The 24559-nt window shown below is 36.8% G+C and overlaps 1 protein-coding gene across 20 annotated transcripts in view; it reads left to right on the top strand.

Annotated features, from left to right (window-relative positions):
- Nucleotides 1–5310: 5310 nt before the first annotated feature.
- The window catches only part of ESP4 (HEAT repeat-containing protein), a 46360-nt gene continuing 27111 nt past the window's right edge, over nt 5311–24559 (top strand). For all 20 annotated transcript variants that reach the window (XR_016060778.1, XR_016060769.1, XR_016060770.1 and 17 more), the window contains exons 1-2: nt 5311–5557; nt 17176–17335. Coding sequence is in view for 5 of the 20 variants with exons in the window: in XM_088873821.1 (XP_088729947.1) it covers nt 5343–5557; nt 17176–17335 (375 nt within the window). In the remaining 15 variants the exon portion in view is untranslated. The remainder of the gene's footprint in view (nt 5558–17175; nt 17336–24559) is intronic.

The following is a 24559-nucleotide window of genomic DNA, read 5'->3' as shown; positions in this document are numbered from 1 at the left end:
TAGACTAGCCCGTTGGGAAAAACTCATGTTACCTAAGAATAGAGATTAATCCTATAAGGGTTATAATGGGCCATCATTGATGAGATCGGAGTATACCCGGATGAGTAAGCTGATGGATTGTGTGGTGTGTGATAATGACATTTAGAGACGGGGGCCAAAGCCTCATCTACGTACCATCACACAACATACGCATATGATAGTCCTTTCGGAAAAGAGAATCACCTTTCAGGGTGAAGCTTATGTATGTGTGTGAGATTACCCCTATGCACCATGGAACTATGGTTGCATCAGGTCTAAGTGACTTTGATACGTCTTTAGGGGAGAACCTAAAATCCAAATACTGGAACTACGACCCATTACCTCTTGGTTAGACTTTAGTAACCCACTAATAAACTCATGCATGGACTGTGGGCCATAGGCAACATTAGGTAGAGTGCCCTAATGTTTATTTATTTATTCCTATACCATTTGGATCATTTTCCCATTAAATGAATTTTAATTATGTTTGTTTGAATGATATATAATTTTTAGAATTTTTATTTGAATTTTTATGAATCTCTGGGTATTGTATTTATCAAATTTGGATTTATAAAAATAGAGTTATTGATCTTAAATTGATTTATTTATTCAAAATCATTTTTATGAATTTTTTAAATTATAAATATTTCAATATTGCATGGGAGGCCCAATAAGCTAAATGGACCCACCATGTCAATGGGGGTGGGGCCCATAAAGCGCCACCTAGGGTGGCATGCCCCACGTTAAGGATCTTTCCATTTTCATGAGATCAAGCTCTTCGCTTGAGGGCGAAGCCATCTTAAGTTTTGGTAAGCTTTGAGTGTAAGGAGCTTTGAAATCAAATTAAGGAGTGTGAGAAGGTTTATGCTTGAAATAAGAAAAGATAATATTATTGAAGATATTTTTAAATTAATTGATGGTAAAATGGTTTAGGACATGAGTAATAAAGGTTTTAGCACCTTACATATGATTTTGATGACCTATCTATGAAATAGAACGTTCATATCTTTCGCCCCACAAATCATCCAAGATCAATGATGCATATTCAATCTCCCAAGAAGATGCAATCCATGGAAAACCCTAAACCTTTTGAAGCTCTATAAATAGAGATGCCCTCTCCCATATTCTTTACACAAGAAACTTTCTCCCATCTTTTTCATAATTCTCTCTTTCTAACATAGGGGGCACACCCCACTTAAGAAAGTCTCTATCCCCCTCTAAGTTTTGAAAGGGGCACACCCCACCTCTGCTAGATCTCTCTCTCTCTCTCTCTCTCTAGTAAGGGGGGCACACCCCATTTAGGTCGATCTCTCTCTCTCTCAGCTTGCCATCTTTTGGCCTAAAGGGTTTGGGTTATAAATAAGAGATGTTATCTCTCAACTAGGTTATCAAATGGTTCAATCTTAGTTTGAGATTTTGAGGAGGTCATGTTCTGTTGGAGGGTTTAGACTAAACTTGCTTTCCCATACTTGAGATTAGAGGTTGCCCATTGATTCCGCACTATCGGAAGGATGTGACTCAATATGGGGGGTAAGAAGCCTAGTTGAGGTAATCTTTGACACGTTTTTGATTTTTTGTCATATTTCTTTTGTGTCTCTTATTATTCCCAAGCATAGTAAGTGTCTTTCTTAATTATTGAAAGAAAAATTTTATAGTGGCATCAAGTTTCAAGATCCTTGATTTATTTCTTTTGAGTTAATTTATTGTAAAAAGGCTACTTGTAATTGATCTAAGCCGTGAAGAAAAAACAAATAGTAAAAATTGAAATATGTATATTCTAGTTAGATCACATAAAGCGCTTCTTTCAAGAGAGAGATATAAAGAAGGGAGAGAAGAAGAAAATAAAAAAGGGTGTTGCTGCCTCATGAGGGTCGGAGAGAGAGAGAGAATGGAGGAAAGAGAGAAGGGAGGAAAAAAAGAGAAAGGAGAGAGAAGAGGGGACAAGGGGAGAGAGAGAGAAGGGAGAGAGAAGAGGGGACACAAGGGGGGAGAGAGAGATAGTGAGAGAGAAAAGAGGGACAGTGACAGAGCCACAGTCCCATGATGGAGAGAGAGAGAGTAAGATTTGAATAAGAGAAAGGAGGAGAGAAAAATGAGAGAGAAAGAGAGGGAGAGAGATCGACAAGATGGGGGCCGTAGGCCCAAGAGAGAAAAGGGTGAGAGAGTGAGTGCAGAGAGAGTGAAAAGAGGGCAGCAGCCCTGCCATTGCCTGAGAGAGAGAGAGAAAGAGAGGAGAGAGACAATGATGAGAGAGGAAAGAAAGAGAAATAGAGAGACAGAAAGAGAGACCGACGTTTGGAGTTGTGTGCCTAAGAGATAGAGAGAGAAATAGGAGAAATTAGGGAAAAGAGAGTGAGAGAGAGAAAGTAGAGAGAAAGTAAAAGGATAAATAAGCAGGAAAATGTAGAGGGAGAAGGGAGAGATACGAGAGATAAAGTAGAGACTGGTACCTAAATGAAGGGATACCGACACCTAGATGAAGGAAGACCGGAGCCTTGAAAGGAGGTGGTAGAGTGTAGGGACTAGGTATGGATGGGTATGGGTATGACTATAGATAGGTATGGGTATGGATATGGGTATGGATATGTTTATGGTATATAGGCATAGGTATGGTGTATGGGTATGGATAAGTGTATGGTGTATAATTATGGGTATGGTGTATGAGTAGGAATGGTATATAGGTAGGTATGGTGTATGGAAGTGAGGAGTGGTGTATAGTGTAGAGTGCATCGAAGTGAAGAGTATGGGAGAGGGGTAGATGTAAAGTTTTCTCTCTCCTCTCTCTCAAGGATTAATGGTTTTCAATAAGGCTCAATAAACACCTCCGCTCTCCTAACTTCAACTCACTTTATTCAAAATTTGCCAACCTCCTTACAAAAATGAATTAAAAGGCTTATATAGACATCCACTAAACATGGGTGGATATCCAAAAGTTGCTCAAAGTTACTAAAATTACAACTAAAAGTAAAATCCTTTTTTTAAAAAAATGACCAAAATAGCCCTATGTAGAAAGTGGGAAATGGCGAATTAATCCTCTCGAAAAAGGCCCGTGCCACAGTCATCATTTGGGAGCTTTTCTCGGATCTTTTTGGTGACAATTTGGATGATCAAATACCGTAGAATTGCTGCTTTCATCATCACGAACATTTTGATGTGCATTATTGAGCTTGATTCGGAATTTCGATGTCAATCCCAAAATTTAGTTAAGTTCAAGAACTTTTGAAATTTCGATCATCGAAGTAGAAGAATCCATCCCATCTTTAGTCTTCTTTTTTATCACAAATCGAAGGGAACTCTGTCATGATCATTTTGCAATAAAAATCATCCGATTTGGTTGTCGGTCAATCACTTTCCAAATTAGGGAGGTCACCAGAAAATCAGATTCCAAAAACCAAAAAACTTGCCACTTTAAACTTGAAATTAAGTATCATCTGGTCTTCAATCTTGCGCAAATTTTACCCCATAACATTTCCCTTTGTCTCACGGTCTCAATGGGCCTTTTCAAGATGATCCGATGTTGGGATCTCAAGATATGGCCATGTGATCAAACTCATATTTGTCTTTTGAAAATTCTACAACACATAAATTTTTTAACTCATTTTTTTTAAAAAAATTCTATCGTTTTGTGCAATGCCATGAGCTGAGCCTTATATAAAAAATGTGCGGATTGATTAGCTCTAATTGTGTCAAATTTTGGGCTCAATCGGGATTAAAATGAGTGAGTTATGACCGTTCTAATTTCAGTCCTCAAATCAATTGGTGCAATTTCCAAAAATGAGAAAGTGGTCCCCTGTAGTCTCACCATAATAGTGTAAACCCCCATATTTTTAGTAAGCTGGTTACAAGAGTTGATATCATGAGGGTTTTTGACGTTCCGGATCCAATAGAAGTGGTCTGGTGCTTATGTGAGGTTTCAATAATAGGGCTACAATTATGAGGTTTTTTTCAGTATGATAGGAACTGGATTTGTGATCCATATTTCAATCAGGTATATCTTAAACTTGTCGGATCGGGCTGAAACTTGGCAAGTTTCACTTGGGAGTGAATTACTACCTCTTCTGAAGTTTGAAGCTATTCCAAAACTTTCAAAATCTGGGCTAATTCTTTCAGTGTTTCCATAGTCCAAGAGTGTTTCTATACTCCTAGACCCGGATCACGACTTGCTACTTCCTTATTTTGCGTCGGGAATGCAAGTTCATAAAAAATACCCTATAATAAGTGCCCCACCAAAATTTATCATAAGATGTACTTTTTGATGTCAAAATTTGTTAGGATGGTTTGAGAATCCACTTTCATACCTAATTATAAATTTTTAGACTAAAAAAATAGTTCAAATCAAAATGCACTATTTTTTGAGACACAAAATCTTTTTTTTCCTCTCATATTCATCCTTCTCAATGTTGAGTATAAATTAGAGGGTTTTTCAACTCCAAAACAATATTTTACAATGGATTTTTTAGGCACACCTTAATTCTATATTTTAAAGTTACAACCTTATATGAGCTTTTTTCTAAATTATAACAATGCTAAGTGCTATATCCTTGATCGATGTTACAAAAATAAATAGCCACTGATATAGAGAAGGGAAAAGTTTATAGAGAGTCGAGGCTCTAAACAATCAAATTAAAGCTTACCTCAAAAATTTCACCAAAAAAAGGTCGTTTTGATGGCCAAATATCCACAAATTGATCATAAAAAAATAGATTTCAAAATTTGAAAATAGTGTATTTTATAACACATTTTTATACTGTCAATTTTTAAAATTTTCAAAGTTTTATAAATATGTTCTTTAAACTTTGTAAATAAAAATGAAAATATATTTTAAAGCTATCACAATAGCATTGAAACCACATTTCTCCACATTGTTGGAAGGTAGGCTCTAATTTGATTGTTTAGAGCGTAGGCTCTATACAAACGTGTCCATACAAACGGCAGAGAATGGGACCTCCTTCGCTCGTTATCAAGCATTAGCATTTGTATGGTCATATCATCTGTCCTATTAATCGCTTAGTTTTCTCCTCTCACTCTCTACAAAGTTTCTCTCTCAACTCCCAAGCACTTTCTCTCTCATCAGTTCTCCGTCGACCAATGTCAATGGATCGCCGAAAACCAACGAAACCGCCTCTCTCTCTCTGCAAACCTAAACGCCTCTCTGTCTCTCTACAAACCTAAACGCCCCTCCCTCTCTGTCCATCTCTATATTTGCCCTTTTATGCGGAAAAAACCAAGCCAGAGGGAGAGAGACTTTTTTTTTGTTTGACAAGATAGAGAGAGAAACACTTGAACCAACTCGCAGGCCTCTCTCAATCCCTAGGGGGTCTTCAATGGTCGGCGTCATGGCCTCTTGTCCTAGGGACAAGGCCCTCTCTCTCTTCAACTCCGCCAAGTTCTCGATCGAGATTCCTTCCAAGCTGGAGCCATTGAGGCAGCTCCAAGAGATCGTGGTTTACAGAGACCCCACTTTACTTGTGGAGTTCGTGCCGCATCTCATGGAGTTGCAGAGCGAGCACTTCAGTCCCATTCGCAAGTTTCTTGCAGAGTATGCATTTATTATTTTTCTTCTTTTACGTCCTTTTGAATCTTTCTCTAGGTTTGTGTAGTTGGTATTTTGTTCTTGTTGGAAAGTAAACATGCGTACAGAGGGGGGCAATTGTTGCCTTGTTATCGGTTTTGTGAGAAAGAAGATGATTAATTTGTGGAAATTCTGCTAATTTTTTGTGCTATTTGTTTTGTTTGTTCTTGGTTAATGAGTGTAGAATGCTTGAGAAAACTTGTTAGGGGAGTTAACATAATTTGGTTTTTAGTGGGGATAGTAGAATTTGTCTCGTTTAATGTATTGTAGGATGATTTAGGACTTATTTGACGAGCTATAGTTTCTTGGCTTTTGTAGATATGGCCGAGTTTTCTTGTTTGCAGGACTATCAGAAAGAGAAAAGAATTGCTTTTTTATTATTGATTAATTGGAATGGATTATTTCTTGAATCCCTGCTTATTGGTATTTATCATTATGATATTGAATTGGTTTGATTGGATTCTTTTCAGTAATGCTGGCATTAGCATGCTTAGTAACTCGCCTTGGCTGAGGCGAGGTACTTGGCCGAGTTGGAGTTCCATAAAAAGCCAAAAGCGCTAGATGAATACAAAACTTGAAAACTAAAACATGAAGCTACTAAAAGTTAAATAAAACCAAAAACAACCTTAAAAACTCCAAAGAAGGTTAAAAAGGTACCGCAAAAGCGGTTTTAAGAAAATTGATTATAGTTGGGGACATTTTAAAAAAATGAAAAAAGAAATAAAAATAGGGATCTTGCAAAAAAAAACTCACCAATCTTTGGCAAAAATCCAAAATATATAAAAATTTTTGCTGAACAATCCCATATTTCTTACAAATTTCTGGACTTCTTGATTTTTTTTAATGTACCCCGAGTTGTACACACAACTCAGGGTAACATGGCCTCACCCATTGGGCGAGACTGAGTTACTCACTCGAGTGGACTCAGGCATGTACCTTAACACTAGTCTTTGCCATTATGAAATAGAATCTGTTTGATTGGATTCTAGAGAGGAATTCCCTCTGCAGTTTATTCTTAAAAAAGATGTGAGAAATTCCCTCTGTGGTTTATTCTTAAAAAATATGCTCTTTGTAGTAATGCTGGCTGACCCATGTTTGGTAATTCCAGATTGGCGAATATGTCAATTTCTGAATAGTTTCTAGTTTTTTTTTTTTTGTGTGAATTACGCACATGTGTTTATGCTATAGTTTTGTCAATAGAAAGAGCTATCTGGTCAATGCATCTTTCCTTTTTCTTTGACAAGTGCAGACTCAAGTGGGTCACACGGAGCAAATATGAAATAGTCAAGTATGATGCAATTCATTTCTATGTAGGCTGCTAACTGTAGAAACATGCATTTTCAGTTATTTTTGAAAATTGTTTTGATTAGTGATTCCATTATTTATGTTGCTAACCTCTAAATGAGCTGGGTTATTTGCTACCAACTTGATTTCCCTTTCAATGTGAGATACACATTCATGACATTGCACTTTTTAACAGGTACTACATTCAAAACATTACCCTTTGTAACATGAGATATATTCCCCAATGCCACACTTAGAGCATAAATAAAACATCTTAGAAAGAGTGTCTTGTTGTATCGTGTAGCTGACAAATGACGTTCCATTTGTCTGTTTTGATATGTAAGTAGAAAACGAGAACCATCAAATTCTTTTTGAGTCTATGAAGTAGTACTCAAGCTGTTGCCCTAAGCACAATATTTGGACCCCCTATGGCACTTAATTTTCACACGACCAGCATTCTTGAGAGACCTGCTGCGATCATTGTTCGACCTGACTTACCCTTTTCAATGCCCATAAAATTTTGGTTTTGAAGTTCCTCTGGGTTTTTAGTCCTTAGTTCTCTGAATTTTCTTTATGTAAGTTTAGAATGGCAATTGACACATTTATCAGATGACGAATTATATGGAATTTCCTTTGAGGAGCTACATAAACTACGGTTCCATATTGGCTGAAGGATTGCATCGGGGACTTCCTGGGATGATAATTCTCCTCTAAAATTCCAAAGGGCCATTTTTTAGTTTCCTAAATCCTTTTACAAAGAATTGATGTCAAGACTAGGACATTTAGGAATTCTTGAACTTCCTAGAAAGAATTGCAGCTTCCCTATCTCCATCCCTGTTATTATGGGAAATATAAAGTTCCTTGTTATTATTTGGCAATTGGCAATAAATATCTGAAATTTTTATTTTATTTTATATAGATATTTTAATTGTAGTTGGAGACATAGGCCCCATTTAAATGGTCAAATTTGGGAATGAGGCCATGGTTTTGCTCCACCATTTAGGAGTGAAGACTGTGTAGCGTGGTTTGCTCCTCTATTCTCGGGTGACGGACTTTCTTGACTCCACTTATTATGGATGCACCACCAATGCTTGCAACCCTAAAATAAACTAGTTTTTACTTGTTTCTAAATACCCAACTTATTTGATTAAGATGTTATCCCATCTGAATGGGGCCTCAAGTTCCTCTAAATTTCTATATTGTTGATGCACTATGACCCTTATGTGGGATTGTTTTGGCTCTTGGATCATTTATTTTATGCCTCATTTGGACGTGCTGATGGTCATATCAGAGAATTAACCCTTCTTACATTCGGTGTTTTAAAAGGTGTAAAGCACCGCCCCAGGTTCCTGGTCACCAAGGCGTGCGCCTCATGATTGAGGCGCCCCATAAACATTTTTGGCTGGTCGGGTGTCGGCATTTTTTTTGTTTTGTTTTGGTAGGGGTGTCGGGGGGTGGTTTTCATTGATACTAGCCCCCCCCCCCCACATTACGGTTTTAATTTAAAAATAGAAAATCTGTTTGACTTTTATCAAGTTTTATGTGATTTGATTGTTTTGCGCACGCATGCGCAAGTTTGAAACTTGGATCTTCTAATCTAGAAGATTAGAACCTCTGAACTTGTGCAAACTTCAAAGTTTTTATTCTAAAGTCAATTTTAGAATAAAAACTTTACTTATGCAACATTGTGAATATGGATTATGGACCTTAGGTGGCTTAAGCCTTATGGAATAAATAGTTAATACCATTACCGCGACACTCCTCACTCCTCCTCCTTAGGCCTATTTGCCATCCTCGTGCTTTCTATCTTTTCTCAGAAGTACGTTTAATCCTTTGTCTGTTCCTTCGTGGGCTTGTATTGTGTGACCATTTTGGTCGCCTCTACGTTTATGAAATACAATTATAGTGAACTTTCCTCAAAAAGATAAATAATTAATACCATGCAAACAAAGATAGGTCTTAAAAGTTAGAAACCCCAAGTCCTAAAACAATGAAACAAGAGATCATATGTAAAATTGCAAAGTGAGATACGTCGTCAAAGTCCACAACCTTATCACGAGCATCGCCACCTTCATCATCACTAGCCCTTGCATCTGATGCCAAGCCATCATCAAAGTCATCTCCTTCGTCGACATTCTACTCTTCTTTCTCCGTCTCTTTGGAGGGCTCCTCCTCCTCTCTTGTCCTCAAGTTCTCCTTGAAGATTTAGTATTTGGCATAAGGCTCGATGAGCTTTTAATTACCTCATGAACTTGAGGACAAAAGCTCAAACGCTCTGCAACGAGCACTTGATCATCTCCAGCTTCTACCATCCACTCCCTAATATCGCTCATAACTCTATCTCCCTCACAAACATGGGGTCAATATGAAAGCCTCTCTGATAGTGCTATAGCAGGATCTTCTAAGGAGCGGGTCGCTCCGGCTCTGGATGCTCGATCCCACACTCCGATGTATGGGTTCTCAATTCCGGGCAATTCCTTCATATATGGGACCTCAATCCTGGAAATTGGGAACTTTATCCCATGTTAATAAAAATCATGTTCCATGAATAAGCGGAACCGCGATTCCACCAATTTGGAATCGAGTATCCTCTAATTTGGAAGCAAGTTTCACTGGCACATTTTTCGGTTCGTATACAGTGGAGTGTGGTTCTCCAATTTTTTATGACCTATAAAACATTATGAATACCATGATTTCTTGCATATTTTGCAGTTCACAACTTGACACACCTTGTGAATCATGACTTATGTTTAGTTTCAAGGAAAGGCAATAAGAGAGGGCAATGAGAAAGAGGAAAAAAGTTAGGAGATGAGAAAGTTGGTCGCATTTCGGTTCTATTAAGGAATGAGGTCATGATTAATGCACTTAACTTCCTTAGCGCTAATTCATTGGGTCTTGTCCACCCCTGAAGATCATCTATCGCTTTAGTGTTGGTCAACCAAATTGAGCCTCTCATTGGGTTGCCTTATGGGTGATGGAATAAATATATGTTTGGAAATGTGAGGTCTTGCTCATGTCTATGTCAATAAACCCCTAGTGATCTTTGACGAATGAGAGGTTATAAGATATATATGGCAATTGGCAATGTGTTTCCTTTTTTCTTATTTTGCAAAGGAGAGCTTAGCTATCGCGGGGCATTTCTTTTTCGGAAATAATCTATCGCAACATTGTTAGATGTAATTATCAATCGATATTCGAGTGGTAGTTGTCCAATCCAACCATAAATGAGGACGTGTGTGTATGTAGGTAGACCAATGTAGGTAGGTGTGCAATTTTTGTAATGGACCCACAAGGGTAATTTTTTAGAGTGCAATTTTTATCACCCTTTGTTCCCACCGCTAACGTATTAAAAAACATGCTTTTATTAAGGTGTGTGATGAATTTCTTGTTAATAACTAAAGAACAAATCAAGATTTAAAAGGGATTGTCTACAAAAGGACCATTTATCTTTTGTACATGGAGCACACAATCATTCCTACTCATTAGATGTCAAATTGGATGGCTTGGGGTGAGTCACGAAGTCCGAGAAATTTTTTTTTTTAGAACTTTGTGTCTATTCAATTACAGTCTTTACACCACCCATTTTGAACTTTAAGGGACAAGAATGATTGTGACCTCCATGTACAAAAGATAAATGGTATTTTTTTAGACAATCCTAGATGAAAAAAATGTGTCATATGACTTGTCAATTGTGCATTATCACCTAAATACAACATTCTTGCATACCATTCTCTCTGAGTGAAGTGGCAAGAGGTTGCACAACGTCCTAAGCTATCATTGTATGGTAATGACCCACCAATGATAAGAAAATGTCAAAGAGAATTTCAATGACATGATTCTTGTTTACATTGACAATTGGGCTTCTGAATTTGGAAAAAGTTAAACATGTTGTTCAGTGGAATTTGCTCCCAAATTACAATACAGTGGATAATTGAACTTTGGGAACCTCAATCCTAATCACAGCGGAATGCGATCCTATTCAGCAAGGAATTCACTCCTTTGTAGATATGGAACGGGCTTTCTGGAGGTTACGGATCTCGATCCCTTTACCTGACCATGTATGGACCTTGTTCCCCATTCACCAAACTTCGAGGCCACCCCGCTCCATGCTCCTGCTCCCGGTCCCGGAGCTTTTGTCGCTCCCTTTCCCAGTAACTATAGAGAGTGCTCCTTCAGTCATTGATTATAATAAACATATACAAGATCCTTCAGTCTCTTTTTGGCAAGTTTGTTGCTTTTCTCCTATGGGCCTAGTGGATAATGCATGATTTAATGCAAATCAGGGCTGCCCTATTAAGACTTATTAGGATTGATAGGAGTAGCACAATGTGAGAATTACCAACTCAGATGAGCTAAAGTTGCTTTTGCAATTAGATGAGCTACAAGTTAGGTTTAGTATGCAAAGGGCTGTCCTCTTTAAGTACTTGGCTTTTCCCCCTTATGCAGCCCAGTATAGAGCTACATTACATAGCAATGGCATTTATTAAGGATAGATTTATGCAATTTAGAGTGTACTTATAGTGGTAATGTTGTTCTAACTGGATTTCTAATTTACTATTATATAAATCTAGTACACATCACACTTTCACAATGGGAAGTAAAAAGATCAACTGGGTTGCTTTTACTCCTCAGCCTTATTGCTATATTTGTCCAAAGTGACTGCATCAAGAACTATACATATTCAACTCCATTGTTATGAGGCCTTAGAGTTTCATGTCAGGGTTCATGTTGCACATGCTGAATCTATCCCTGATCCAATCCTTGGAATCAATTTCATAAGCAGTATAAAAATAAGTAGATACCCTGATGCATGCAAGGCCTAGGTAGCTGGCAGTCCGCTCATTTAGAATCTACAAAATCGGTGAACAATCATTAACATCATACCCATGGTTCTTTTATATCTCTTCCTTGGGAACCTCCATTGCCTTGTCAATATGGCCAATGTCTGGTTGCTTTTCACTTTCCACTAGCACAGCACCTGCCATAAAGGATCGCACGTTTGGAGGAAATAGACCACCCTATTCCAATACTGAGGTTGCAAAGCAATATCAGATACCCTCTGACCCATCACATGCTTAGACTGCTTGCTCTCAGTCCATATTTCAGATACAAACATGACCCCTGAGCTTGTCTTTTTAGGCCAATATATATGGTAGGGACAAATAAGAAGTTGCAAACCTCAGTACCCATGGCCTCACCAAAACTTTCTTCTCTGTGGATGTCCTTATCATGGCTAAAACTGGTGTATTGTACTATATGGGAACTGTGAAACTTCGTCTTTCTTTATTGTTGAGTCTACAGTTTTTCACTCACTAATTTTCTCATTCATGAGGTTGGAGCAATGTGTTCCGCAGGTTTTCCAAAATATGCGGCTTCTTTACCCTCAATAATGTGGCAATCAGCACATTGGCCTCAGCCATTTCTGTAACCACCTAAATGACATATTGCTCGCCGAACTCCTTTATACATCGGTCCACTAGGCCGATGAACTTGGAACTATTTGTTTCCTGAAATGCACTAACGGACTTCAAAAATATTGGCCCCTTGGACAATTCACCATAAATTTTGTGGTACTTCTCCCCCTCCGATTTGTTCATGAATCTGTTATTGTTATGAATGTACTTCCCCATGCATCCCTGTGGTTTTCGAATATCCATTTCTGAGCTTCACCTCCTTCTTAAGCAAGGGTTCACCAAGTAGACGCCTTCCCCCCCCACCCAACCACCCAACCCAAAGAGTAAAAAAAAGGGCCCAAATTGTCCCATTGCTTGGAAGCTTTTCAATCTACCGGCATTGAAAGAAATGCCCACTTGGTATATCTGTCACGTATTGATATAGCAGGCCCCTATCTTCCTTCTCAAAGCAGTTCTTTATACTTGTCTACTTCTAGTCTCTAACTACAACCTTGGGATCAGATGGCCCTATGTGCGAGGCTTCTTATGCTGAAACTCCCTTAACTACTAATTCTAGCTGAGCCCATCTTGGGTTCCTCTTCCTCAACATAATAATTTTCATCTTCTTCCTCCTCTCAAAAAACATCACTGACCTCACAATCGCCTTATATTTCTTCCTCTTGTTCTCATTCTGCTGGTAGCCAACCTCCAAATGGACCAACATTTCTCTCCAAACATTGGGTGGTATTCCTTGCTGCACCCTCTCTAGTATTGGACAATTATTTATTTACTTGATGTATGTTGGCATTATGAATATTTTTATTAAACTTGCATTCATTCCGTTTTCTATCTTTGGATTAGGCAAAGAGGCATATTCTGATCTAGATCACCTTGTTTAATTGAATTGGAAGATGGCACCGTCACATACTAACCAAAAGTAATAAACTAACAATGAGACATGGAGAATTCACAAAACCAAAACGCAGTCTCGAATACATACAAGATGCAAGAGAACAAAAATTCATCTTGAATAAAGTACACAAACGAAACCCAAATATTGAAAAAAGGGTGCGATTTGTATAAGGCCAAGGCTCTAAAAATCAAAGTAAAGCGCACCTTTAAATAGTGTTGACAAATGTGGTTTCAATACTGGAAATCTTTGTGATAGCCTTAAACTATATTTTCATCTCTAATTATAAAATTTAAAGCTTTAAACGTAGTGTAGATCAAGCAGATATATAAAATCTAGCAGATCTATGAAAACTTGAAAATTGACGGTTCAAAAATGCAGTACAAGATGCACTATTTCCAAAACTTGAAACCCATTTGTTTCTTATATCCATTTTTCTTGAGGTCAAGATGATCAATTTGAGGATATTTGCGCATCAAAACAACCTCTTCTAGTGAAATTTTTGAGTTGCGCCCTAATTTGATTGTTTAGAGCCTTGCACTTATATAAACTTTTTCCTTGAAAAAAAGTTAATAAATCAAAATCCAAATCTTAACAGAAAAAATCATCAAGAGATCCAAATCAATACTAGAAAATATTTAGAAAACAAGAAGGTTAGCATAAAAATTCAAAACTAGAAAAACAATTATAAAACCAAAAGCAAATGTTTGGAAAAATTCACTAAACCAAAATCATATCTTGAGAAAAGTAATCAAGAAACCCAAATCTGTATGAAAAAAATTTGACAAAACAAAAATCCAAAAATCGAAATTCCAAAACTTGGAAAACATCATAAAACCAAAACCCAAACATTTGAAAAGGTCTCTAAACCAAAACAAAATCTTTACAAAAGTCATCAAAAATCCAAATCCCAAACCTATACTAGGAAAAATTTAAAGAGCCAAAAGTTTAAAATTGTAATTTGAAACTAGAAAAAAAATCACAGAACCTATATCCAATTTAAAAAAAATGTCAACTGAACCAATCCAAAACCCAATCGTGGAAATGGAAAAAAACCCATACCTATGCTTAAGAAAAAACACAAAAAACAAAAGTAATGTAGAAAAAGACAAACAAAACCAAAAACCAACCTTGAAAAGTATATGAACAAACACAAAACCAAAATGAAATACGCTCACCTAGGGAAACTTGATCAAAGTTGGCTTGGATTGGTGAGCTTTTGTTTTGAGAACACCTCTTCGAGTCTGATAATCTATTGCTTTCTTTAAAAAAAGAACCCAAAAGATTTCAATCTTTAAAAAAAAAATCACAAATTCTTATTATAGGAATTTCTCATTCTAAACACTCACAAATGGGTTTTGGTGGCTGGGATACCCCCTAAAAGGGAGGTGGTGCCTTAGCTACCTAGGAGGGTGTCCGGCAGGGGTGAGGGGGGGGGGGGGGGGGGGGGTGTGCCTAGGTGTCTTGCCTAGCTTCCAGTCTACCTCAACGCGTCGAGGAAAGCTGACTTTTGAAACCTTGCTTGTGTTTATGGGTACTCCTGGAAAACAATATTTTTTTTTATGGGGGATAGAGAAAAACATGTTCTTCTTTGTCTTAATAGATGTTTTGGTTCCACTGTTATATAAGTGAGGTTAAAAGAATAGGCTCCCTTGGGGATACTGGCAGATCAAGCTGCGATGTCTATAAGGTTTAAATGGGTGGACAAAGGGGGGCACTATTCCTGAAATTTTGCACGTCCAAATGGGGCCTGACAATACATCCTGGTAGCTATATCCAAGACATTATTTTTAGTTGCCTTCATGGGCAATCGTGAAATAGGCACTTTTCAATGGTTGCTATCAAGTTGACCAATGGCCAAGATTTTGGTGATACTGATATTATTTTGAAAAATAATGGCAAAAACGTCCCATTTCAGTGGCATTTTTCCCTAAGGAAGTTCCATTCCTTTACACTGTGAATAGCAGCATGCTGAGTTGGCATGCCACCCATTCAGGTGCAAGTATAAATGAGTTTTATTGCTATGGCCATAAAATGCTGCGCCCACATGGGTGCTTGGGTCTTTGCCCTATGCCCTTTTCTGAATATGCCCTTTTTTGAATATTATCAAGTGAATCAAAAGAACAAATCGTTTTAGTCAGTGGTTTAAAAAACGGATCGGTGCCCCGGATTGGGCACCCTAAAAAGCCCTCCGGATCGGGAATCGGCCGAATCGGTCCGATTAAACCTTAAAAAAAATCCAAAAGAATTTTTAAAATTCATTATAAATGTTTTTTTTAGGAATCCAATAAGAAATGCGGGTATTACACTATGAACTTTTATTTTTTTTATCAATTTGCGAATATTAAGATGTTCTTTCCTTGTATGAACTTATGTTAACCATTAAATTTGCATCACATAAAAAAAAACATAGAATTATCATGGATAAAGTATATAATCATACGTAGACTACAATAAAGAATGGATTAAATCGATGAAAAAATGGTCACTAAAATCTCGAATTGGCAGAAAACCCTAATCCGCTAAAAAAAAAAACCCAAATTATTACAACCTAACTAACTCTAATCCAAAATTATTACAACCTAACTAACTACAATATTGTATACTGAAATTGATAATGTTGGTTTGCATTTTATAATTATTTTATTATATAAATAATAACAAAATCAAAATATCTTATAATATCATCTAAGTTAAACTGTATTATTGACAACTGTAAGGAAAATAGTACATTACATGATTTATAATGCAAATAAATTAATAAAAAAATAAAATATTTGGTTATCAATGTAGAAATTTGTAGAATGTGTACCAATTTTCAAAATAACACTTTCATTTTTCAAAAATTTAATTGTTTAGATTTCTAGAATAAATTTAGTGGAAGAGATTGTTAGTAGAGACAGAGAGAGATTTCAAATGGTCTCATTGTATGAACCCTATCTTAAAATTAATATTCCTAAATTTATGTTAAAGATTACCATGTTATAAAAATAAAAATTATAATTAGATCAGTTATTCCTAGGTTGTATTAAGAAATACCTTTTATTTTATTTTTTGACAAGAAAAAAAAGAAGATGTTGTATTTTCTTTTTTTGTACTTGTTGTATTACTTTTTTTTTTTTGCAAGAAAATAAGAAAATGATGCTGCGAAAGTACCTTTTATTTTATTTTATTGTCAAGAAATACTTGTTTTATTACTTTTTTTTACAAGAAAAAAAAGAAGATGTTGTATTACCTTTTTTAAGTAAAACTTATTTTTTCCTTTTATTTTTTTGATGATATTATTTTCTTCTTTTTATTTTTTTTGAAGACAATAATTTTTTTTGAAGACAAAAAATAAAAATGCAAGATAGCGTTCCGAAGGTTCGACCTTGGGACATTCTCGGAAGAACCGTAAATGATAACCACAGCACCCCATCGCAGGTTGTTGCATAACTTTGTATAATAAGATTTATATTAAATAACGTTTCAACATTATATCACTTGGCTCAAATCCCACATCGAAGAATTAGACAAACTTTGAAAGCTATAAATACCTCTTCAATACCCTTATCGTCAATGTTATCAAGAAAATGGGTTGAAGTACACCTGCAGTCCATGTTTTTAAACTAAATTACCAAAATATGCTTATCCAGTGACTCGTCGACTTGTGACGTCATAGTTCGCTTAGAATCGTGATTTATGATGTCATATGAACGATTTATGGTTTAAAATCGGCGATTCTCCTCTAGAACCAGGTGATTCCCGGTACGGGGTGGCCAATTCCTATGTCGACTAGGGCGAGTTTGTTGCGACTCGCCGATTTTTAAAACATTGGTTTTAGTCATTGCTAGAAAAATGAGGCCTTTTCTCCATGACATTTTAAGTAAGCATAATATATGGATTCAAGGTGGTCTATTCCATTATGGTTGGTTTTTACTTATGAGTTTGTTTTCGTGGTGGTTGGGCGCCGTGTGGAAAAGAAACATCCATTAATCTGTATTTTACGTGCTATGTAGGATGATTGGAGAGATTGGGTTGAAGCACAGGCAATTTTTGCCTGAAATGGTACCTGTTTTGATATCATTTTTAAAGGATGATACCCCTGCAGTTGCAAAACAGGCTATTACTACTGGAACAAACTTATTTCGAAGTACATTAGAGGATGTTGCACTTCAGGTACTTCTAACAAGATTCACAAAACTGGATGGCATGTTTTGCTTAAGCTGTGCATTATACTTTCTATTTTGCTTCCTCAGTTGTTTTCTATCAGGATTTTGACCGAAATATTGTCTACTATTTATTTGAAGCTTCCATAACCATACCGTGTTCATTTTGGTTTTCATAGTTCTGCAAATATGTGCTTAAATGGTTTGGCCATTTAGGATTTTGACCTAAATATTGTCTAATGTTCATTCTCATTGTATCACATGTCATGCACCTTTTCCTTTCTTTTGTCCATACTCTGAAAGTTCTTGGGCATCTTTTCCTTTTGCTTGCATTCGTCGTTGACATTTTCCTAGAATTTATAAAATTGATGGGGTCCTTTATAGGAATCAAACCTTGTCATGTTTTTTTGATTGTTTGAACTTTTTTATTGTATGAATGAGTTATAATAATCAAAATTCGTCATTTTTTTTTATTGCTTGAACTTTTTGTGTATGAATGAATTATACTTAATTTTCTGTTCTAGTCCACTAGTCGACTATGGACTTTCGTGTCCTATAGTTGACATGTACTATGTCAATGAGGCTTGTGGCGGATTTTTTTTTTGAAGCGGGTAACTGTTGTTTTAAGTAAAAGAAAGGACTACTGTTGAGAGGGCCCATAGGCCAGGCCTCTCGGTAAAATATAGGCTTCCCCAAAAAGAGTAGGCCTATACAAAAATTGGGTGGGGCTTATAGCAGTTGCCCATTACATAAGATTTAAGAAAGAAAGAAACTGTGGATCTTGAGAGTCCAAAAGTCCTTTAAAGATGGGACCAAAATACAAAGGTGTGCCAAAAGAACCCCATGCTCTTATGAACTCGCGAAGCGTGCGACGGCCCTCCTTAGCCAGTTGGTCCGCCAGGGCAGGGCGTTTGATGTCCTCTAGGTATGCCTCCATAAGACGGCTGTATCCCTGCAAATGTGCATAATCTCGTTATAAATCGAAGCAAGGTACCAGGGGGAGGAGCATTTCCAGCAGCCCAAGTGATAATGTTTTGGGCGTCTCCTTCAACAATCAGTGGTTGTCCCTACTCGGGGTCGAACATTTTGAGTCCCAAGAGGAGAGCTGTAGACTCGGTAAGTTGGGAGTTGGCATGGCCAATACACTTGGAAAAAGAGATCAGGACGTTGCCGTGGTGGTCTTTGGAGACCCCACCCACTCCTGCTGGTCCTGGGTTTCCTAGAGAACACCCGTCAAAGTTGAGTTTTGTGGGGCTTGCCGGAAGAGGAGACCAGTTGTTAGCTCGTGAGACCCGATGGGAGTGGAATGGAGGACGTATTCCCAATTTTGTAAGAAAGTCGAAGCCGTTATACCTTTGAATGCCTTGTGGTTAGAAGCTTAGAAAATGACTTGAGGTAATTTTGCGGAATAGTGCTGAAGCATGCACTTGACTCCTCGGAAGATCCTTGAGTTTCTTTCGGTCCAGATAACCCAGATAGTTGTCGCTATGGAGGCCTTCCATAAAAGCCTGCCCGCCTTTGGTCATGGAGAGTTCATCAAGAATTTATGGAGGGCCGATAGGGAAGTGGGTGTTACCCAGGTTAGGCTGAAAAGACGAAGAAGTTGACTCCACAGATTGAGGGCAAGATTGCAATGGATAGAAAGGTGAGGGCTGCTCGCTTTTTCACAGAGACACATAACACAATGATTGGGAATGGGACCCCTCCGTTGAAGTTGATCAAATGTGAGAGCTTTTTCAGAGCACGCTATCCAAATGAAAGCTTGCACTTTTGGTGGGGCTATTGAAGACCATACCTTAGAGGCTATAGAGATCGGAGAGTGGGGGAAAGTGGGAGGTTGCAAAAGTTTTATGTAAAAGGAGGCTACCGAGAAGGAGCCTGATGGGGAGGGGTCCACACCAGGCTATCAAGGCCAGAGAGGGCGAGGAATGTTGAATGCAACATAGAAGACAAAGAGAGGTAGTCCGAGGTTTCAAAAGTAAAAAGAGATGGGAACAGATCCCTGAGCGGAGTGTGGCCCACCAAGAGATCTGACCAGTAATGAATTCTTACACCTCCTTTATGAGCCAGAAACCTTTGCAAGAGCCCTCTTCTTTTCGCTTAATAATGAATTACGTGGGGACGACACTTGATATTCATATACATGAAGCAGAGAAATTGTCCTAGTGAATGAGAAAAATTGTTTGCAACTCTGTCAGCCATGCAGTGAATAAAAATTTGCCTAGGTGGCAAAGGAGCTGTCCAAACCGAATAGGCCTTAGGTGGTGCCCAATTTTGACGTTGCCTAGGTGGTCCAATGGAGCCCTTGGCCAGAAAAAGGTTCATGCAAGGGTTCCAAGCAGTGTTTTAAAAAACGCCGAGTCGAACCGGACTCGCCCGGTTCGATTGGGGAATCGGCACAGTCCATGCCGGTTCCGGTATTTTACACGGAATCGCCCGATTCCAGAGAGAACCGGGCAATTTTGTACAATGAATCGCCAATTCACTTTACCGAATCGGCGAGTCCCGTGAAGAACACGGGCTGCATAGTGTTCTTCACGAGTTTCTTCAAATTTTATCTTTTTTTGATCATTTTTCTTGTTTTTTTTACCATGTGATGGAATATTCAGGCTTTATGCAGCTTTTTTCAGCCTTTCATGCATTAAATGGTGGAAAAATTTCAAGTTTTTGAATCATGAAAATTGCGGGTTTTAGGGTTTCCGCTTTTCGTTTTGTTTCATGCCAAATAGGGCATGAATCTGTAAAACGTTCGAGGCATATTGATCGTAAATGTGTTCATTAGAAATTTCTGTTACGAATTTGTGATTATCTTTGAGAAAAATAGATTAATTTGGAGATTGAAGCCACGGGGTTCACGAAACCAGGTAAGAACTCTGCGTTTTTTTTTTTTTCCGCCATTTGATCAATTTCAGTCCATATTTTGAAAATAATCAGTTAAATTTGTATGGTTTTAAATCTTTATCGTGTCTTTTATCATTTACCATGTTCAATTTTATTTAATTTACACAATTACAGCCTGAGGTTTTAGAAGAACACAGTGATGTCTGTGAAAAAAAAAATTATGCTGTTCTTTGTTTTTTTTCCGCTTTTCGATCTATTGTTCACGATATATTACAAATAATGTGTTAGATTTATAGGGTTTTGAATCGTTATAGTCTTGTTTATAATAAGATGTATTCAATTTGATCTGATTTATTTAATTTGAGCTTCATTTTTTAAATTCAATGACTGTTGTCTATGAAGAACTGTGTTTTTTTTTTTTTGGTTCAATTTAATCGATTTGATTTGATTTATCGATGATAATGTGTTCATAATTTAGGGTTTTGATTCCTTATAGTGTTGTTTATCAAAACATGTACTCAATTGGATGTAATTTATTTGTTTGGAGGTGGATTTTTGAGTTGAAATGGCTGATGTAAGGTGGCTCTCTGAAGAACATAACTTTTTTTTTTATTTTTTTATTTTTTATGATTTTTTGTAATCCATGATCAAATTTTTTGAAAATTTGTGATTTTCCGAAAAGATGTGAAAATCGTCACAAGGTTTTGATTATCATGAGGTATTAAACCATATTTTTAATTTTTATTGTTTGAGTTTGCTGGACTTTTTTTTTTTATCCTTGATCGAATTTTTTGAAAAACGATGATTTTCCTAAAAGATGTGAAAATCGTGACCAGGTTTTGATTATTATTAGGTATTAAACCATATTTTTAATTTGTATTGTTAAAGTTTTTGTTGAAAAAATTGTATGTTGATAGATTATTTATGCAAAAAAATCCATGTTATTATATTTTTAATGCAAAACTGTATTTTTTTAATTTGTTGTTAATGCATTTTTGAGTTGGAATGACTGATGTTAGGTGGCTATGTGAAGAATTGTTTTTATTTGTTTTTTTTTTTAGTACATGATCGATTTTTTTTGAAAAATCGTGATTTTCCGAAAAGATGTGAAAATAGTGACCAGGTTTTGATTATCATGAGGTATTAAACCATATTTTTAATTTTTATTGTTAAAGTTTTTGTTGAAAAAATTGCATGTTGATAGAATATTAATGCAAAAACATACATGTTATTATATTTTTAATGCAAAACTGTATTATATTTTTAATGTTAGTTTTGCATTAAAACCGTAATTTCAATTTTTAAAATTTTGAACACAAAAAATACATGTTGTTAAATTGTATTATCGTGAGGAAAATACATATTGCACTTAATGAGGGAGAGTGGGAAGGGGGTCTAAGGGAAAATGAGAGAGATGATGATTCTGAGGCCACCCTATCCCAGCCATATTATTCACATATCGAGTCCCAACAACAACAGGGTAGGGATGAGCACGATAGTGTAGGTGAGCATGAAGGATGGACAAGCTTCGGGATTTTTTATTGGGAACACAACAGAACACTAACACTCAGGGATTTGGGTATAGTTAGACGCCTTCTAATATCGATGATTCGTTTTTAGATCGAATCAATGAATTGTCAAACGAATTCAATCAATGGCACCATCGTGACCAAGAAGAAAGACGACGTCGTCTGTTATTTTTTCTTTAGTTTGTATGTTATTAATTGCATGCTTTATTATAGTCCATGTATGTTGATATACTTATTCCATGATAATTATATGTTTATCCTTTTGTGTGATGTAAATTAAATGGTAAATAGTAGTTCATGCAGGGAAAGAACATATCAATATTCGTATATTCATGCAAAGAAATGAAAATTCTTAATGGAGTACTCTCATTTCTTATTGAATTCCTAAAAAACAATATTTATAATGAATTTTAATAATTTTTTCAGATTTGTTTGAAGCTTTAATCTGACCGATTCAACCGATTCTCGATCCGGATCAATGATTCGCAGATCCGGATCGGTTTTTGAGGTGCCCGATTCTGGTCACCGATTCGTTTTTTAAACCATTGGTTCCAAGTGTTATCTATATAGTGTTGGAAAAAGGTGCTTGCTGAGTGCTTAGGTGGCCTGCGTAGGCTGCTGAAGGCCCTGGGCACATTGTCCAAGGCTAGGCGGGCGGGTTGGGGGGGTCGTGTCACAAGGCAGGTGCCTGCCTAGGCAGAACACCCAAGGACTTGCCCAAGCAGCCTGCGATAAATGACAGTGGGGGGCGAAAATGCCCTCAGGTAGGGGCATTTTTGGTTCTTTTGCCCCTCTTTTATTTGTTTAAAAACTATGGGGGGGTTCAGTTTAATCCCCCTAAATATCACATAGTACTACTATATAACATTTTATACAATGTCGGAGAAGTTGCTAGGCGACGCCTAGACAATAGGGGCCTAGGCTGCTTAGGTGCTATTTGCTCGGCTGCTCGCTGGGCGCCCAGATGCAAGGGCGACCCTAGAGTGTGGGGTAGGGGGGATGAGAGAGAAAGAGAGAAGAGAGAGAGAGAGCATTGTTCTTATTTGTTCTATTAATTTTAAATTGCCACTTCTATTGTCAATATATTAATATATTTATCTTGAAGTGTTTTTTGTACTATATTATATTATATTATATTAACAACTCTTGTTCTTTGGTATTGATAGACAACAATATTTACTGTATTTGTACTATAGTATCAATATTACATTATTTTTTAATCCATGATTGATCCATTTATTAATGACGTGACAATGACAACATTTATTAATATATTTGTATTATACTATTAATAGTGTATTATTTTTATAATAAACATCATCGACACATGTTGGCATTGATGTATCAATAATATATTAATTTATTCATACTATAGTGCTATGACTACATATAATATTATATAGTAGTACTATATAATATTTTGGGGGGTTTAAAATGACCCCCCACAGTCTTTAAACAAAGAAAAGAGGGCAAAAAGACCAAAAATGCCCCTATTTGAGGTGTATAATCGCCCACGTCACCATCATTTGTCGCGGGATGCTTGGACGCCTAGTCGCCTGCCTTGTGGCATAAGCCTTGCACTTACTTGACTAGCCCTGGGCAATGCACGTAGCTCCTCCGGCTGCTTAGGCTGTCTGGCAGGCACCCTTTTCAACACTACTTATATATAGTCATAGTACTATAGTACAAATAAATTTGTATTCTAGCGATATATGCAGCGATGTCAACATGTGTTAATGAGGTTTCTTAAAAAAATAATATACCATTGATACTATAGCACAAAAATATAATAAATGTTGTCAATGTTATATATCATTAAAAAATGGGTCAATTATGTCTACCTAGAAAATGATATAATATTATATAATACAAATGCATTAAATATTATTGACTATCAATTCCAAAGAACAAAAATTATTAATATGATATAATATAGTACAAGTAACTATAGTACAAATATGTTAAAATATTAATATATTGAGAATACAAGTGGCAATTTAAAATTAGTAGAAGACATACACCATTCATCTCCTCTCTTTTTGTCTCATGCCCCCCCTCACACGCTTGGGCTGCCCTTACATCTGGGTGCCCTGGGGGGCGCCTAGGCTCCCTATCGCCTATGTGCTGCCTAGCCACTATTCCAACATTATATATAAGGCTTTTAAGTGAAAAGTCTTATTAGAATTTTCTTTCAAGAATATGACTTCAGGATTCTGTGACTTTGACCTTCCCACTTTCTTTATAGAGGGGTAAATAGACCGATTTCCCCTCTTTTAAAATCAAAATTGAAAAGCTTCTTATCTCTCACTTTTTCCTATAGTTTTCTTTCCTCCTCTCACAACCCAGTGCATTCTTCTCTTCTCTCACATTCTCTCTCTAAAGAATGTGAGAAGAGGCGATAATGGGGTTGGGGCTGTTGGAGAGTGAGTGTGAGCGGAGGCAAAAATGAGAGAATGTAAGTGGTGACAAAAATGAGGTTGGGTTTCTAGAGAGACATTATGAGAGGAGGTAAAAATGGAATTGGATTTCTAGAGAGAGAATAGGAAGATGAGAATTGGGTTTCTAGAGAGAGAATGTGATAGTGGAGAACATTTTTGGCGTTTAGAGAGAATGTGATATTGGAGAACATGTTTTGTGTTTAAAGAAATTTGAGAAGACAGAACAATGAGTTTGGTTTTTTAGAGAGAATGTGAGAGAAGAGCTTCAAAAATCAGGTTTTTAGAGAGAGAGACAATGGGGTGGGAAGACACTATGGAAAAAAAAAAGTGCAAGATAAGAAAAAATGAGACCCTAGGAATTTATTTTTAAAAGAGGGTTAAAATAGTCCATTTACCCCTCTACAAAAAGAAGGGAGCCAAAGTACA

Source organism: Amborella trichopoda, chromosome 8 (assembly GCF_054954075.1).
Source record: "Amborella trichopoda isolate Santa Cruz 75 chromosome 8, AtrichopodaSantaCruz75HAP2 v2.0, whole genome shotgun sequence".
NCBI lineage: Eukaryota > Viridiplantae > Streptophyta > Magnoliopsida > Amborellales > Amborellaceae > Amborella > Amborella trichopoda.
This window is presented reverse-complemented; position numbering and strand designations above follow the sequence as displayed.